Source organism: Crocodylus siamensis, chromosome 14 (genome assembly GCF_052110815.1).
Source record: "Crocodylus siamensis isolate JL-2025a chromosome 14, ASM5211081v1, whole genome shotgun sequence".
NCBI classification, from domain to species: Eukaryota; Metazoa; Chordata; order Crocodylia; family Crocodylidae; genus Crocodylus; species Crocodylus siamensis.
The window spans coordinates 3,489,031-3,506,318 of NC_143408.1; the positions used below are offsets into that span (position 1 = coordinate 3,489,031).

Sequence of the window (17,288 nt, forward strand, 5' to 3'; positions counted from 1 at the left end):
ACTTAGGCCGAGAACCAGCGAGGAATAAATATCTCAGTGGCTCTAAGCTTCGGGCGTGAAACATTTCCGCGGATCAAAGTCCCCGAGTTCCAATTCAACCTGCTCCGGGAGTTCAATTGAATTTCATGCCGTTTCGCCCACGTGGATTTCAAGCCCCCGAGGTGGCGGCGGCTCGGCAGGGCCCCGCTCGCCAGATTTACTCGGATGCCTGCGATCAAATGGGCGCTCCCCAGGGCCGGGGCTTTCAGGATGGGGGGTCTCGTTCCAGGTCGGAAGTGGCTGTGATAGGCGTAGCTGGAGGAACTGGGATCTTAAAAAATTCCCCCCCACTGGGAACCAGTTACAAGGTCCCAGGTCGTCCAGCTACACCCATCACGGCCATTTCAGAAAAAGTGGGTTTGACACCACGGATCCCCATTTGGCACCGCTGGGTCTATCTTGTGAATCATGTCTGCACCCCTAGCAGCGTGGCACCCCCACGAAATGGCATCTCGAGGCACCGCAGGGTGCCCCTCGTTGAGAATTGCCAATCATCGCATGCCGAGATTGGCTTCTCCCTCCCACTCCGTGCACGTGTGTAACACACCAGGCCACGCTGCGATCGATGATGTGCAGAAGGCGCCTGAAATGGAGCAGGCCGGGATCGGGACCTGCGGCGGTGTTTCAGAGGTCTTGGTCCTTGTTGGGAGAGAAAAATTGGAGGAGAAAAGCCGAAAAATGGGATGTTTGGGTATAGTGATAATAATATGGATGATGATGGCAACATTAATAATAATGAAATCATACCAATAGTAATAATACTAATTATTATTATATTCTAGATGTAGTATATATATAGGTTGCGTCTACATGTGCGTTACTGCGCATTAACTAACCATGCCTAAATTTGATACCTGCATTTGGGCAATTAGGCTAGTTTACTGCGCAGTAAAGGTGCACGTGTGTAGACACACAACTGTACTGTGCTATAAACCATGCTAAGGCACATTAAGGTGTCTCGTATAGACACACCTATAATATTGTACATTACATATTATACATACTATTGTTGTTATTATTAACGGTGACATTATCACTAGTATAATCAACTTTAATATTAATAATAATAACTATTATTATTATTATTATTAATGATGTCACAGGTATCTCCCAATTTCTGTGCACAGTTCACCCCCAAGCAGATCCCTTGGCCATGGGACCAAGTACCTGTGCCTGTGAAACCTGTGCACACGCTTGTGCTCTTCTACGGGCCTTGGGCCTGCAACCGCTCCAGGTCCTCCCCTCACCCGGCCTCTCCAGAGGGTGTATTTACCCGCAGGGGCACAGCTCTGGCACATGGGATTATGCCCAGCACACAAATGGACAAAGAAATGCACAATCTCTTACACACAAACACACACCCAATCCCTTATACATAATACACCTGGCTTCTTACATCCACATACTCCCTTATATCCTCACGTGTGCACAAATGCACATACATGCAAACACCCCCCCCACGCATAATCCCTTAGGCGCACACAGTCCCTTACACACACAGTACCGTATACACATACAACCCTGGATGCACACACACTGTTACATGTATGTACATAATATATCACACACACACATAAGCCCCTTCTGCACACAGTGTTACACACATGCACACAGGGCCCCTCACACACACATGCACATGCATTCTGCTATACATATACACAATCCTTTACATACACACACACACGATCCTTTTATGCCCACATACATCAGTCACACAAGTGTTCACTCTCTGTTACACACACATACACAGTGTCACTCACATGCACACACACACATGCACCCACACAAAACCTGTTACATGGCCCCTTACACGATCTGTTACAGGCCTACACAATCTGTTGCATACACACTCGCATAATCTGATACACATATATACACAATCCTTTACACATACACAGGGCCCCTTACACACACACCATGTTATACACGTACACAATGTTATACACATGCAGGGCCCCTTGCACACAGTCACTCACACGCGGTTACATGCAATTACAGTCACACTAACACACACCACACAGACACAGTCAGTCTCACACACAGCCTCTGTCACTGTCACACACGTGCACACTCACCATTACATACTGTCTTACACGCAATCACACACATCCTGCCACACACTGTCGCACACGCAGTGACATGCAGTGTCACATACACGTGCACGCAGCGTCACATCCACACACAATCACACATACGTGCGCACACAGTGTCACCCATGCACACTTACACACACTTGCACAGTGACACACGCGGTCACACGCGCAATCACGCGCACGCCCCGCCCCGCTCCGGCACCGCCGGGGTTAACCGCCTTCCCCGCAGCCCGGCGCTCCTCTGCGCGGCTCCCGCGGATTGACACATTCCCCGGCCGCCGGCCCAAGCCGCCCAATGGCGAGCGAGCTGGGCGCGGCCCACGTGGGGCCGCCGCGCTCCCATTGGCCGGCCGGCTCCGCGAGCGCCCGCACGAGCCAGGCCCCACGTGGAGCGGGCGCACGTTCATTGATCGCTGCCGCGGCCGGGAGCTGGGGGCGGGGCCGGCCGGGGGGCGGGGCGGGCGGGGCCGGGGGCGGCTGCAGCCCCCGCTCCGCTCCGCTCCGCTCCCGCCGGCTCCTGCCCGCGCCGGTGAGTCCGGGCCGCGCCGCCGCCCGCCCGCCCTGCGGGGCCGGGCATTGTCTGCGCGGGCGGGGCCGGGGGCTTTTGTCGGGGCGGGGGTGTCCGGGTGCTCTGGGGAGAGCCCGGGGGGGCTGTTTTCCGGGGGCCGGGGGTGTCCTGCCCTCGGCCCCCGGGAAGCCGAGCCTGGCCGGGGCCGAGGGCCGCGGCTGCTCAGTGACCCCCGCCCTCCGCGCCCCTCGCAGGCTTGGTGGCGGGGCTGGCGCTGGCGAGCCGCCTGGCCCCGGGCGCAGGAGCCCGGCGCCGCCGCCGCGAAGATGTTCTCCCAGAACCGGCCCCCGGTGAGTGCCCGGCGCGCCCCGAACAGCGCGGCCCTCCTGCGAAACTCTGTGCCGGGGCCCGGGGCCCCGCTGCCAGCCCGGCCCGGCGCGGGAGTGGCTGGAAGACCAGCCGGACGTGGAGCCGTGGCCCCCGCGCCGGGCGAGCGGGGGGCGACGAATGCCACGTTCCCCCTCGGCTCCTCGAAGCGTCTGCTGGGGCCCTCCCCGGGGCGCGCGTCCTCCAGGGGAGGCTGGTCCATCGCGGGCACCCAGGAGGCCGCGTGGTTGGCAGGGGGCAGCGCTGATGCCTGCTCTTCCCTCTCTGCCGTGCGCCCAGGCCCATCTGCAAGCCCCCCCTGTGGCTACCGCCGCGGCAGTCGCGGCCAGCGCCGTCTCCAGCACCCCCCAGTCCCTGAAGCTGACTTACCCGGAGACCTTGGACCGCATCAAGGAGGAATTCCAGTTCCTGCAAAACCAATACCACAGGTATGGTGCTGCCAAGCCGCTCCGTGCCAGCGAGGAGCGGTGCCACCGAGCGGGGCTGGCAGCACGTGCTCCCCTGCTACCTCCAGCTCCGGCGCTGGGGCTGCGTTGGCGGGAAGCGGCCGCACGCGCCGTCACGGGCACCGATCCACGTGGATGGCACTTGTGCACGGAGCGGCCTCTGCTCCTGAAGGGAGCGTGCTCTCCCAGCCGGGGTTGCCCCTCTCTGTGCCCGCTTTGCGCTGGAGCTGAGCGGGACCTGTGTCTGGGCCGTGCCACACCCCCTTGCTCGCAGCGTCGGGGTCCTGGTCCTGCTGCAGTCCAGTGCCCCCGGCTGCCTGCGTCTGGAAAGCAGATGGGGCGGCGTCCCAGCGCCCTGCGGCCTGGCTGCACGGGGCAGGGGCTGCGGGAGGGACCGACGGGGGGTGGCAGGGGGGTCGCGCGCGTGAAGCTGGAAGCTGGTGCTTCGTGGCGGCTCAGGCTCCGCCGTCTGCCTCTCTCTCTCTCTTCACAGCTTGAAGCTAGAATGTGAAAAACTGGCAACGGAAAAGACAGAAATCCAGCGCCATTACGTCATGGTGAGTGCCCACCTGGGCCGGGCTGGGGGCAGCTGGCTCCTTGAGCCGCTTGGTGCCAAATCCCCTTGGGTTCCCTTGGCTCTGACCTGTATTTGGGCCTGGAGACGGGAGCAGCTGGGCCCTGCCCCGGTGCCGAGTTGTTTTTCGTCTCGGCCTTGCTGTCCTCGCCCGGCTCCGAGCCGTGGAGGCGATGGGCTGAGAGATGCTGGTGGCTTCCCCCTCCTTGTTGCTGGAAGGGACGTGGAGCCGGGACCGTCTTGGGCTGCGAGCGTACGGGGGTCGGGTGGGACCTCCCGGTCCTGGCAGCCCCCGGTGCCACGAGAGCGCAGGGCCAGGCCGCCTGGTGCCGCGGCCTGACGCTGCTTCCTTCCCTTGCAGTACTACGAGATGTCCTACGGCCTCAACATCGAGATGCACAAGCAGGTGAGTCCCGGGCTCCTGCCTGCTGCCTCGCTGGGCCCTTCCCCGCCGCTCGTCTCCTTGTGGCCACCTTCTGCCCCCAGCCACCTGGCTGGAGGGCGCGGGTCCGTGCAGGGGTGCACCGGGGCCGTGTGAGGGGCCGTGCCGGGCGTGCCCAGCTCTTGGGCGCCTGCACAGCCAATTCCACCTGACCTCGGGCACCTCTTCACGTGGCCAGCCGTGGGTGGGAGTGGGATGTGTCCTGGCCTCCTTGTGCAGGGGGTGGTGGGGAAGGGGGAGCAGCAGATCTCTGCAGTCTCGGGGGCCCGGCTGGAGCTGGAAGTAGTGAACAGTTTCCCCCCCAGGGCCAAAAGATGTGACTGTTGCCTCCTTGCTCCCTCTCTCTCCCCGGGTCCCCAGCTGCTCCTCATCTATTTTTAAAGAGGCTGCAGAGCAGCCTGGCAGCGGGTGCCTGAGCCCAGCGCCCCCCTTCCCACCCACCCTCCCTCCCTCTGGTCGTGCAACTGTTGCTCGTGCCCGGCCTCCGGGGAACCTCGCACCCAGAGCCAGGCACAACCCAGCCCCGGCCTTTCCTGCCTTGGGGGTGGGATCTGGCCTGCAGCCCCTCGCTCCAGGCGCAGGCCGCTCTGGACAGCCGGGTGGGCAGAAACCCGGCGGGCGACAGGGAGACGGACCCCGCTCTGCTCCCCTCCCCGGCCTCCCCCAGAGGGGGCCCGGCTGCCTGCTCACTTCATCTGGCTGCCTCTCGCAGCCGGCAATATTTACTGCCGGTCCCAGGTGCCGCTGGCCGCCTGCCAGCGCGCTGTCTGCACTTTTAACAAGGGCCCGTACGTCTGGGCTCTGGCAGCCCGCGGCCATTGTGCGAGCGCCGGGAGCTGCCCACGCGGGAGGCCTGGGGCAGCATCGGCGCGGAGGGCAGGTCGGGCTTCCCTCCCCGGGCAGAGACCCCTACCCGGCGACTCCGCCAAGCCGCGCGGGCCCTCTGTTATCTGGCTTTATCGCAGGCTGGCAGAAGGGTTGGCTCATTAACTCGGTGCTCAACAAGGAATCTCCGTCGTAAAATGGCCGGGCAGGCGAACTGGCAGGGGGGTGGAGATGCAGCCTGGGCTCGCGGCTCCAGCCAGGCACCCGGTGCCCCCAGCTGGTACCAGTGCTGGTGGGCTGGGCACACGGAGCCCCGAGGGGACGTTGCCAGGCTCTGACTGCCCACGGGCAACCGGATGAAGGCCGGCAGCAGATCCTGGTGCTGTCCGTGCCCAGCACAAAGGACCCAGACCCGTTTGCCCTTGGCAGCCCCTGCCCTGCCCTGCCCCGGAGCTGGCGGGAGCAAAGGGGCTGCGGGCTTTGGAGCCGCCGGCCTCATCCCACGCGGCGAAGGAAGCCCTGGTTCTGGTTCCTCGCCCCAGGCTGGGGTTTTATTCCTCGGCTCGGTGTGGGGAGGCTGGCTTCTATCTTAACAGCCGCTCTGTGCCGTGCTATAAAGCTGTGGGTGGGGGGGGGCTGCGGCCTGGAGCCAGGGAGATATTTTTGGCAGGTTTTTGTGCTGTACCTTTTGTAAAGGGGAAGCGGGGAAGGGGTGGGGGGGTGGAAACCCAGATCTGCCTGGACCTGGGCTCTTACACCCAAAGCGAAAGACAGGCAAGGAGAGGGGGGAAGAGCCCTGAAAACAGCACGATCATTTTTCATGCTGAGAGCGTTAAAGTGCCAGTAAATTGCACATTAACGAGTGCAGGCGAATCGGAGGCAGTGCTCCCAGAGGAGCCAGCTGCCCATCAGTGCATTAGGAAGGAGAATCCATCACTGCGGCCCCAGGAGGCGGCGAGATCCTTCCCAGCAACTACCTGCTGCCAAGGCTTTTTTTTTTTCCTTCCAGGGGCTGGTGTGCGTCTGGGGGAGGGGGAGGCCGGCTGGCTTCCAGCGGGAGCTGGCAGAGCCCTTTCTGGTGCCGCCGGGTGGGTCTTGGCAGCCGGGGTCTGCAGAGGGGGTGACGTGTTGCCTGGCTTTGTTGGGCTGGGGGGCATCCAGAGCAGAGCCCCCCTCGTGCCAGGTGCTGTGTGGAGGCATGAAGCCGTCCCTGCCTGGTGCGGGGGGCAATGACTTGCCCAAGGTCACGTGGCCGGTGGTTGGCACTAGACCCCCAGTGTCTGGGCTTCCCCGCCAGCGCCTTGCACTACCCTGGGCGGGTCTCCAGCCCACTCGCTGGGTATCGGTCTACCGGGCGCGTCTCCCCTCGTTGGGCAGAGATGGAGAGGAGGGAAAGGTACTCCGTGGGCTCGGGGGAGTTGCAAGCACCCGCCTGTACAAGCTTTGAGAGGCTCCGTCTGCCTGTCGCTCATCCGCCGGGTGTGAAGGGCAGCAGCAGAGGGGGTCTCTGGCCCGGCGGCTCAGGGCAGTGATTGAAATGTGGTCTCCCGCCCCCTTCCTGCCCTCGGTCCTTCTGATTGCTCGTGGCACTCAAGTGTTGCAGAAAAACAGCAGCTGTAACGAGAGCACTTCTCCAGGGCTTCCTGGCAAAGCAGCGAGAGCAGCAATTAGCACTCCCAGCGCCACCGAGCGCCCGCCTTTGGGCAGCGGGGGGAGACCCCTTGGCGTGGGGAGGCGGGAGAGGCTCCTCTCCCCACCCCCAGGGTCGATGAGCACCTCGCCGGCTGTCACTCACAGAAGGATTTCGGGGGTGGGGGCAGGGCTCGGGGTTCCTGTGTGCTGCCCTAGCAAATGCACGGCCTTGAGGGTCCAGGAGGGGGGCACGGACGGGTGCTTGGAGGCCCGGCTTGCTCCTTTAGGGCTCCTGTGAGCTTCCCCCTCCACGGTGCTGGCGGGGACAGGGGTGCCTTGTGTGCCTGAGTGGTTTGTCCCCTTCGTGCTGTCCTGCGAGGCCCCTGGAGTAGGTGGGGATGTGGCAGGCACTTTGGGCCAGCTGCGTGGGGCGGGGGGTGTGCCCCACTAGAGGCGCAGGTCAGAGCCAGACAAAGGCAGTGGGTCTCCCGAGGGCTGGGTGTGGAGAGAGGCCCTGTAGTCTGGCTGTGACTCTCCCCCTGCTCCTGGGATCTGCAGTGAACACAATGGCTCCTAGCCAGGCTGGGTGCCAGGGGCTCTGGCTGGCAGCCTGGGCCCGCAGGCGGTGCTGGCAGTGGTGGAGCAGAGCATGGCCCAGCCAGCCCCGTGGTCCTGTGCCAGCTTGTGCCCCAGGCCCAGAGGCAGGGAAGCGGCTCCCGGGCGCTGCTGATGCCCGCCTGTGCCTTCTCTTTGCAGACGGAGATCGCGAAGCGGCTCAACGTGATCTGCGCCCAGCTCATCCCGTTCCTGTCGCAGGAGGTGGGTGCGGTGGGCAGGCGGGCAGGGTCCCTGGGCTCTGTCGGGGCCGGGTGAGGGAGGCCGGAGCCGTTCCCCCGGAAGCTGACGGCAGGTCTCTGTCCCCTCCAGCACCAGCAGCAGGTGGTCCAGGCAGTGGAGCGAGCCAAGCAGGTGACTATGGCAGAGCTGAATGCGGCCATTGGGGTATGTGAACCACCTCCCTGCTCCCCCACGGCTGGCCTCAGCCATCCCCTCCCCACCCCACCTGCCCTGGGGTCGTGGTCTTTCCCCCCCACCATGGCCCCATCCCGATGGGGCCACGGCAGCTTCACCCTGCCTGCAGAGCCAGCTGCAGCAGGCCCAGGCGAGGCCGCGGCTTCTCTTCCTCCCGGCCCATGGTGGAGGGGAGGAAAGCCCAGACTCCCGGACTTTCAGGCTTGGTGTCTCCCCTTGCCCCAGACAGCACCGTGCCTCAGAGGGGTGGTTTTTGTGTAGGAGGGGGCATGCGAGGAAACGCCTGAGCCCTCGGGTGTCTCCCACGGCTGCTGTGTTAGCCATGAGGACCCTGTGATGCATGTGGCTCTCCAGCCTCATCAGCCAGGGGCATGTGAAGCATCCAGGAAACCAGGATCCACCCCCTCATGCTGCTTTCCTGCCTGCTCGGGAGCTGGGAGAGCGACCCATCCCTTGGATCGGAGCGGCCAGGCCAGGCCTCGGGACCTGGGTGAAGAAAGATGGCAGATTGACGCGTGGCATCAACAAACTCCATCCTGGCCAGCGCGGCAGCCGGGGATGGGGGATGCCAGCCTGGATGTGGTGGAAGGGGATGGTAGCACCGTGCGTCTGGACTGCAGCTAATGAGCGCGAGGGAGCCTTTCAGCCGCGGGAACAACCGCTGAGGCACCATGCACCAGTCAGTGGCTTGGGAGAAGAGACTGGGGGAGCGCCACAGGGACCAATCCAGGCAGGGGATGGCTATGGGCTGCCATTTTGCGGCGGCTGCTTGCTCCATCTGAGGCTCTGAAGCATCTGCGACCGCACCTACGAGTGCCCCCTTGATTCCACGGGCCCCATCGACGCGATTTCAGCCCTTCGCCCCGTGCCCAGCCTGGGGCGAAGCGATGCAAGACCTGCCAGCCGAGCCAAGCGACTCCCCAGCTTGCGAGCTGCAAGTGGCAGCTTTGAAAAAGTCCTCCGCCCTGCTGTGTCTCCCACCCCGAAGGGGCCGAGTGCCGTGGGGCAGAGCCCGCGCGGAGGTGTCGGGCTCTGGGGAGCGGGGAGGCGGGTTTGGCCAGGGCTGGCGTGTCTTTCACAAGCGGAGCTGACAGATGTCCTGTGGGAAGGGATTCTGACCACGAGCCTCCAACAATAGCCGTCTGGAGCTGGCTCGCGCCCAAGGCACGGGGAGGAGGGGGCACGGTGCTCGGCTGCCTGGAGCAAAGGCTTGTCGCTGAGGCTGCTTTCTGCTGCCGCTCCAGCCTGGCTACCTGCTGCCCGCCGGCCACCCCCACCAGCTGCAGCCCAGCAGCTCCTGCCTTTTTGGCTCCTGTCCCCCGTCTGCCTTGGATATCCCCGTGGCACAGGAGGCCTGAAGGATGGGGCCCCCCTGCAGACTTCCCGAGCCCGGGTGCTGGACACACTGCCCTGCTGCAGAGGGGAGCCCGGTCGCTGCAGGCTGTGGGCCCTTGGGTCAATGGCCTGGCTCTGCCGTGACCCCCTCTAGTCTCCCAAAGCGTGTCCTCTGCTGTGTGGCCGTTGGTACGGGGAGGCCATGCCAAGCCTGTGACTTCCCGGAGCTCTCGGCGTGCGGGGTCGCCAGCCCTGAGCCTGCGTGGCATATCCGGGCCGCAGGGGCAGGCCCGGGAAGCGCCGGCCGACATTGCAGCCGCCACGTGTCTCACCCAGCTGCCTTCTCCCCTTGTCTCTCTCCCCAGCACCAGCTGCAGGCTCAGCACCTCTCGCACCATGCGCCGCCCATCCCGCTGACCCCGCACCCCTCGGGCATGCAGTCCAGCGCCTTGGCCAGCATCGGCAGCGCCTCGGGGCTGCTCGCGCTCTCCGGGGCCCTGGGGGCGCAGGCCCAGCTGGTCCCTAAAGATGACCGAGGGCTTCATGACGCCGAGCACCGAGGTAGGATGGGGTGGGGAGAGCCCACGGTGGGGGGCACCAGTGCAGGGAGCCTTGGCTTCACCTGTCACGGCACATGTCGGGCACAGCAACTCCCTCGCTCCGGCCAGGCTGGGAAGATGCCCACCTGCAGAGGAAGGGGGTCCCCCGGCCCCTCCAGCTGGGCACCCCAACACCTTGCAATGGCCGGATCGGGGGCCATGATGGCAATCGCTCCCGGTGGCGAGAGCAATGGGGGGTGCAGAGGGGGGGCCCCACTCCTGGGCTCCCCCAGCAGCACCCTCTCTCCTCCCCTCTTCCCTGCTTGCCCTGCTGCTGCTCCGCGTTGCCATGGAGACAGAGAGAGACCCGGGTCCTGTGAGTGCTCCTCCTTCACTTATTGTTTCCTCCCAGCTGTGAGAGGCTGGGGCCAGGGAGATGGGGGGGGGGGTGCTCCTTTAAAAGCTTCCTTTCGGCTGGGGGGGGTGCGGGGGAGAGGGCTGCGGCGAGGGGGGCCACTGGGGCTTGCAGCCGTAAGCAGCATCCTGTGCGAGCGAGCAGCGGGTAACGAGCTGGCAGCCCGCCAGGCAGCCAAGGTCACTGCTGAGCGCCGGCCCCTTCTCTGCGGGGGCACCTGTGCTGCGGGGGGGCCTGGCTTCCACTGGGGCTTGCAAGCTGTGCGCACCCCGGAAAGCAGCTGAACTTGAGGGGGGCTGGGGGGCTGGCAGCACAGCCGAGCTACCCCCAGCTCCAAGATAGTTTGACGCCCCCAGTGCGCACGTGGAGGGGCCAGGGCTGCGTCTGAACCCTTGTGCGCCTGCGGGAGGCAGAGGAAGCTCCGAGCTGTATGGGGGGAGGGAAACTGAGGCAGAGGAGCCAGCACGTGCCCCGCAGGGGAGTGGGGATCGGGAGGGCTCTTGGTAGCACCACCCCAGGCCCTGGGGGTCTTCTGCACTGCTACCCCACCTCTGCTGCAAGGGGAGCAGGGGCATCTATGGGGCTGATCCCTCTTGAAGAGGGGGGTTGGGGTGGGATTAGCCCCGCGCCAGCTGTCTCAGTCTCCGGAGGCATCGGCTCTTGCTTCCCTTTCCCAGAGCGCCCTGGCACTGCCCAACGGGGAGCGGACCCGCACCCTCTCCGACTACCTGAGCGGCAGCAAGAAGAGGAAGGTGGAGGAGAAGGACTTCGTCACCGACTACGTGAGCAGCCCCCGCCCGCCTGAGGGTGGCGAGGGGCAGAACGGGGGGCCTGTGGCTGGTGCTCCCGACCTGGGGCTGAATCATTGGGTTCGCATTGGCCTGGGGGCTGGGTCCTGATCCTGGACCCACGTGCCCCTCTCTGCATTTCAGGGCAGCGATGCAGACAAGAGTGAGGACAACCTGGTGGTGGACGAGGTTGGTGCTTCGGAGCTTGTGGGGAGGGGAATCTACCGCTGCTGCCACCCCGCTAGTCCAGCCCCGGCTGAGACGATTTATCGGTTTGGAATTGGGGTCAGGCTTAGCCTGAGAGGATTTCCAAGGGCCTGGGGTCTCTGCTTTTAGGGAGGTGGGGGAAGGGATCCCTGGGGTTAAACTGGCCTTTGGATGCAAAGGTCACATGCACATATGACAGGGCCCAGGAGTCCTGCTTAGGCCCACAAAGCCCTGAGGGTGGGAGCAGAAACCTGCTGTCCTTCCCCTGCTAGACCCTGCTGCCTCCCAGCTCTGAGAGGAGTCCGCCCAGCCGGTGGCTGTGCTCTGGTTTCACTGGGGGCATCCGGCCTGGGTGCTCTAATGCCCTCTCACCCCACCCTTGTCCCACAGGACCCGGCATCCCCTCACAGCGTCCACTCGTACTCGTCGCGGGAGAACGGGGCAGAGAAGGGACCGCTGGGGCGCAAGGGAGGCCATGCCACTCAGCCCCACCTCCATGGCCTCGTCCCGCAGCACTTCCCCATCCCGGAGCAAGGACCCACCCACGGTACATGGGGCCGCCGCGGGGAGGGCTGCACTCGGTGGGTGCTGTTCGTGTCCAGTGGGCAGGGGAGGGATGTGGGGCAGATCAGAATCAGGCCCTTGGGCAAGCGGGCACCTGAAGGTCCTGGGGAAAGACAGCCCTGGAGAGGGTCCCCTGATGGCTCTTGCCCTCTGCAGATGGCAGCTGCTTCTCTTCCAGCACCATGGGCACATTTGTGTTGGAGTAGCCACAGAGCTGGGGCTGTTACCCCTGCTGCCATCGGGCCCCACAGATGGGCATGACTATGCCCTGGAGGGAGACAGCTCCCTGAGCCCAGCTTCCCAGGGTGCCAGGGCTTCAGGATCCCAGAGAAGCAGCAGCTTGACCGGTGCCCAGCTGGGTGCAGCAGGGAGGTGGCCATGAGCACGGAGGCGGCTGTGCCGTGGGAGGGCAGATGGGAGCGCTGAGGCATCCGGGCACTGAGCGCATCTCCTGCCTGGGCAGGTGGAGAAGGCCGGGACGCCCGGCTTGAAGTCCAGCACCCCGACATCGCAGGGCGAGTCCGCGGGCCCCGGCTCCAGTAGCAGCAGCAGTGTCGGGCAGCAGTTCCGCCCGAGCGCCGCCAAGACCTCGGTGGATTCGCTGGGTAACGGGGCTGGCGGGCGGCGTGGGGAGCTCCGGCCCAGCCTGGCAGGGCTCTCGGGGTCGCAGCCTGTGGGGCAGGCGGCCTTGCTCCCACAGGGGCTGGTGGCTGCTGGAGCTGCCTATGGCCTGTGCATCGCACCCAGGGGCAGTCCTAGCTGCAGAGGAGGCCAGGCCTGTCTCCACCAGGGCTGTGACTGGTCGCCACCCCTCCCCTGCCATCTTCCGGTGCGGGTGCCCGAGGCTTCTCCAACGCCCTCTGTCTCCCCAGCGCTGGGCCTGAGGAACCCGCTGGCCATGCAGAGCTCGTACCCGGCAGCCTTTAGCATGGCCCACTCCTCCGTCAACGGCGACATGGCCGGTGCCGGCACCTACGCGGGGCTTCAGCTCATGTCCCCACAGCTTAACGGGGCGGCCGCCGGCAACCGGTGGCTATGGCCGTTCTCCTCTGGTGAGTGTCCCCCCTTGCAGTGGGGAGGGGCTCTGGGCACTGCCCCCAGGCACTAACAGGCTTCCTCCTGTCTCCGCTTTGCTTTGCTAGGTGGGCTATGACCCCCATCCCCACATGCGCGTGCCCGGGCTGGCAGCTGGCATGCAGGCGGGGACCTCGGGCAAGCCGTAAGTGGGTGCTCGGATGGGGGCAGGGAGAAGCAGGGGGTAGGGGAGAGAGACCTGACTTGGGGGTCGCGTAATGGGGGTTCCCTTGCATCGGCCATGGGCACAGCCCCCTCTGGGTGAGTGTCCAGACTGCTCAGGGCCAAAGTTGACAGACGCGGGGCAACCCCCCCATGCGTGGCAATGTCTCGACCCTGCTTGGCTCTGAAGACCTGTCGGATGCAATGCTGGGCTTGTCTCTGGCACTGCAGGACTTGGGAGCATCCCTACCAGCCAGTGGGGCTGTGCCCGGGATGTTGGTCTCAGCTTCCCCCATCCCCCCTGCAGAGCCTACTCCTTCCACGTGAGCGCCGACGGGCAGATGCAGCCGGTGCCCTTCCCCCCCGATGCCCTCCTGGGCTCCGGCATCCCCCGGCATGCCCGGCAGCTGCACACCCTGACCCACGGCGAGGTGGTCTGCGCCGTCACCATCAGCAACTCCACGCGGCATGTCTACACGGGCGGCAAGGGCTGCGTGAAGGTGTGGGACGTGGGGCAGCCGGGCACCAAGACGCCCGTAGCCCAGCTGGACTGCCTGGTACGGGCAAGGGCAGGGGGAGAAGGAGAAGTGGGGGGGCGACCAGTGCAACCGGTGTTGGGACCGACTCCCCCCAGTGGAGTAAAGCTCTGCATGGGCAGGCATGGACCTCTTGAGCTTTTACACCAGGGAAGGATCTCGGGCTGGGATGGAGCAGGTTCTGCCATCACGCATTCCTGCCCCTGCCCTTTCCCCACCCTGGCTGGGTGGGCTGGACAGGGAAGCAGGGGCTCAGCGTGAGGGGGTCTCTGTCTGTCTGAGCTGCTCCCTGCTTGGTCCCCGTCTCCACTGCCCCGCTCCTGCACGTCCCCAAGCAGGGGTGCACCCCAGGGTGGGCTGCTGGGTTTACAGAGGTCTCAGGGCATCCTCTGCTCTGTAGGCAGGACCATGTGCGAGCCTGCTGGGGTGAGCAGTAGGGCATCATCCCCTGGGCACCCCTGGGCCTCAATGCCCCATGCACCCTCCGGCTCCTCTGGGGTGAAATATGGCTTCTGCCCCTGTAGCGGTTTGAGACAGGAGGTGAGCCCTATCACGGGACCCGGATTTGTCATATGCAAAAAGTGCACGTAGAAAAGCTGGAAAACAGGATGGTGAACCCAGGAGCTCTCCCAGGCTGTGCTGGGGGCAGCAGGTGATTTCCCCAGCAGTATTTTTTTTAACCTCCACTGTGCTGGATTGCAAGTACTGCTACGTGTCCTACACCATGTTCCCCTCCCCTGCTGGCTGGGGGCCATGTGTGGATGTGTGAACAAGGAAGCTGATGAGTTGGGAGCCTCCCCGGCTGCCTTGTTGACCCTGGCAATGAACTTGAACCCCCAGGCTCCCACTCTGTGCTTCCCTTCCTCAGCCAGCCACGCCTGTGGCCCAGCTCCCAGAGGTGCTGGCATTGATGGGGCACAGGTGAAGCTCAGGGCTCCTTGTGCCAGCGGGGTGTTGGTCGCGGGGCGGGTAGCCAGGTCTCTGCCCACCATCCCCCATGCGCAGAGGTGGCTGAGAGCTGCCCACAGCCCGCACTAAGGAGGATGCAGTTGGCTGCACGAGGGGAGGGAGGTTTTATGAGCTGGTGGAGAAGCTGACTCTGCTGTCCCCCCACCCCAGAACCGCGACAACTACATCCGGTCTTGCAAGCTCCTGCCGGACGGCCGCAGCCTCATCGTGGGGGGGGAAGCCAGCACCTTGTCCATCTGGGACCTGGCCGCCCCCACCCCGCGCATCAAGGCCGAGCTGACCTCCTCGGCGCCCGCCTGCTACGCCCTGGCCATCAGCCCCGATGCCAAGGTCTGCTTCTCCTGCTGCAGCGACGGCAACATCGTCGTGTGGGACCTGCAGAACCAGACGCTGGTCCGGTGAGTTGGGGGTGCCGTTCCTGGGTGATCCCAGCATGCAGGGGGGCAGGCGCTGGGGCTGCCCCTACACCAACCCATGCTTTGACACCTGCTCTTTCTCCCTTTCCCTTTGCTCCAGGCAGTTCCAGGGCCACACGGACGGCGCCAGCTGCATCGACATCTCCAACGATGGCACCAAGCTGTGGACAGGGGGGCTGGACAACACCGTGCGGTGCTGGGACCTGCGGGAGGGGCGCCAGCTGCAGCAGCACGACTTCAGCTCCCAGGTGGGTGCCCAAACCCTGGAGGGCAGGGGCCCCCTTAACCGGCAGCAGGCACAGTCTGACTCTGCCTCCTTTTGCAGATCTTCTCGCTGGGGTACTGCCCTACGGGCGAGTGGCTGGCCGTGGGCATGGAGAGCAGCAACGTGGAGATCCTGCACGTCACCAAGCCCGACAAGTACCAGCTGCACCTGCACGAGAGCTGCGTCCTCTCGCTCAAGTTTGCTGCCTGCGGTGAGAGACTTGGGGCCACGGGGGAGCCAGACCACAGGCTGTGGGCTGCAGCACCTTGTGCATTTCTCTTTCCCTCCGCCCCACTTTGCGGCCTGCCTCGACTCACCCTCTGCCCTCTCCTCCCCACCAGCCAGGAGATGGTCTTTTACTTTCGTTGCAGCACCTGCCTTTCCTGCAGTGATCCCTTCTCACCTACCGAGGCCTTCTGCTCTAGGGGCTGGAGAGAGGCAGCCCCCCGACCCTTTGTGTCCAGGGGGGGGTCACTCATTGATGCTCTCTCCCCGCAGGCAAGTGGTTTGTGAGCACGGGGAAGGACAACTTGCTCAACGCCTGGAGGACGCCGTACGGCGCCAGCATCTTCCAGGTGAGAACGGGTGATGTGTCCTGGCAGGGAAGTGGCCAGTGAGGGGTTAAATCTTTATGGGGGTGGCTTGAGGGGGTGGCACTTACCTGGGGAACAATGGGCTGGCCCTGCCCAGAGCAGCCCCCGGACCAGCCCAGTATCAATCACGCTGCCGGAGCTGGGAGGGGTGGGGATGGGAAGGATGCTGAGCCACTTCCCGATCCCAACCCCATCCCACCCCCTTGCAGTCCAAGGAATCCTCCTCCGTCCTCAGCTGCGACGTCTCCACCGACGACCAGTTCATCGTCACCGGCTCCGGGGACAAGAAGGCCACCGTGTACGAGGTCATTTACTGAGCTCTGATGGCTGGGGGGGCCCCAGGGCCCCCATCCCACCCCCACCGCCCCTCCGTCTGGATGCAGCTGCGACGGCCATTTCCAAAGACCCCCCCTTCCCCTCCCAGCTGGGATGTGGGGCGGTGCTGAGCTGTGGGGGTCCCCACCAGGACCCCCCTTTGCCTGCAGGGGCTCAGGGGTGCTGGCGGTGTGGCTCACGGTCCCAGGACTCTGCCTCTGCTCCCATTGGGTTTCTGCTTCGGACTCCGGCAGCTGTTGGGGATTTTTTTTTTACTGGCTCTCTTTTGTTGCTGCCGGGGCCGGGCGGGTGGCGCCAGGGCCGGCGTCTAGGTTGTATTTAATAAAAAAGAGAAAACAGCGCTGAGGTCCCTGGCTAGGGCAAGAGCTGAGGCTGGGGTGTTGCGATGGGGCAGCGGGGCTCTGCCACGGCCTGGACCCTGCTCGCTTGAGACGACGGCACCTGGGGGGTTTTGGAGTGAGCCCCGCTTCCTGGCCACAGTGCATCCCTCCCCCGAAGGGAGCCCCCGTCTCACTTCTCCGCCGCTCTTCTCCAACCTGCTCCTGGGGCTAAGGCCCAGCCCTGCCCACGGGCTGCAGCCTGGCCCTCGTTGGCCATGATCTTTCCAGGTGCTGGTGCTAGCTGTGGTGTCATCCATGCTCTCTGCCTCGGGTTGTGGGGAAGCAGGGGTGGCTGCTGTGTCCCTGTGCCCTGGGGCCAGGGGTGTCCATAGCTGGGGGGAGCCATCTCAGCCATGCACTGCTGGTGCCATCCTGTCTCAGGGGCGGAGGCCATGTGGTCTGGGGACACCAGGCACCCGCTTCCCTTTGGCAGGGGGCCTGTAGCATCCCGGCAGCCATCTGAGGTAGAAGGACCTGCCAAGGCAGGGGAGCCTGTGGCTGCTATCCCAGGCAGATCTCAGACTCCGTTACCTGTAGCCATGGGGGATGTTGCAGCCATCCTGGGGCAGCAACTGGTCCCCTCTGCCTGCTGGCGCTGCGCAGCCAGTCCCTTTAGTCCCCTGCCATTGCCTTCATTGCTTGCAAGCAAGCCCCCTGGGTCCTGGGGGAAGCCCTGGAGCAAAACCCTCTTCCTCCCAACACTCGCTGCAGGTCGCAGCAGGAGGGGAAGG

At 64.4% G+C, this 17,288-nt stretch overlaps 1 protein-coding gene across 1 annotated transcript; it reads left to right on the forward strand.

Annotated features, from left to right (window-relative positions):
- Window positions 1–2,513: 2,513 nt before the first annotated feature.
- Window positions 2,514–16,515, forward strand: LOC149853192 (transducin-like enhancer protein 1). Its single transcript, XM_090028030.1, is given in 23 exon segments — window positions 2,514–2,661; window positions 2,895–2,990; window positions 3,307–3,455; window positions 3,967–4,030; window positions 4,409–4,453; window positions 7,703–7,765; window positions 7,874–7,948; window positions 9,679–9,874; window positions 10,212–10,228; window positions 10,945–11,049; window positions 11,200–11,244; window positions 11,653–11,730; window positions 11,732–11,809; window positions 12,290–12,431; window positions 12,699–12,846; window positions 12,848–12,878; window positions 12,969–13,045; window positions 13,370–13,619; window positions 14,718–14,965; window positions 15,084–15,231; window positions 15,309–15,459; window positions 15,747–15,823; window positions 16,051–16,515. Coding segments are annotated over 22 exon segments (2,319 nt in total). The 5' UTR covers window positions 2,514–2,661; window positions 2,895–2,966; the 3' UTR covers window positions 16,159–16,515.
- Window positions 16,516–17,288: the final 773 nt, after the last annotated feature.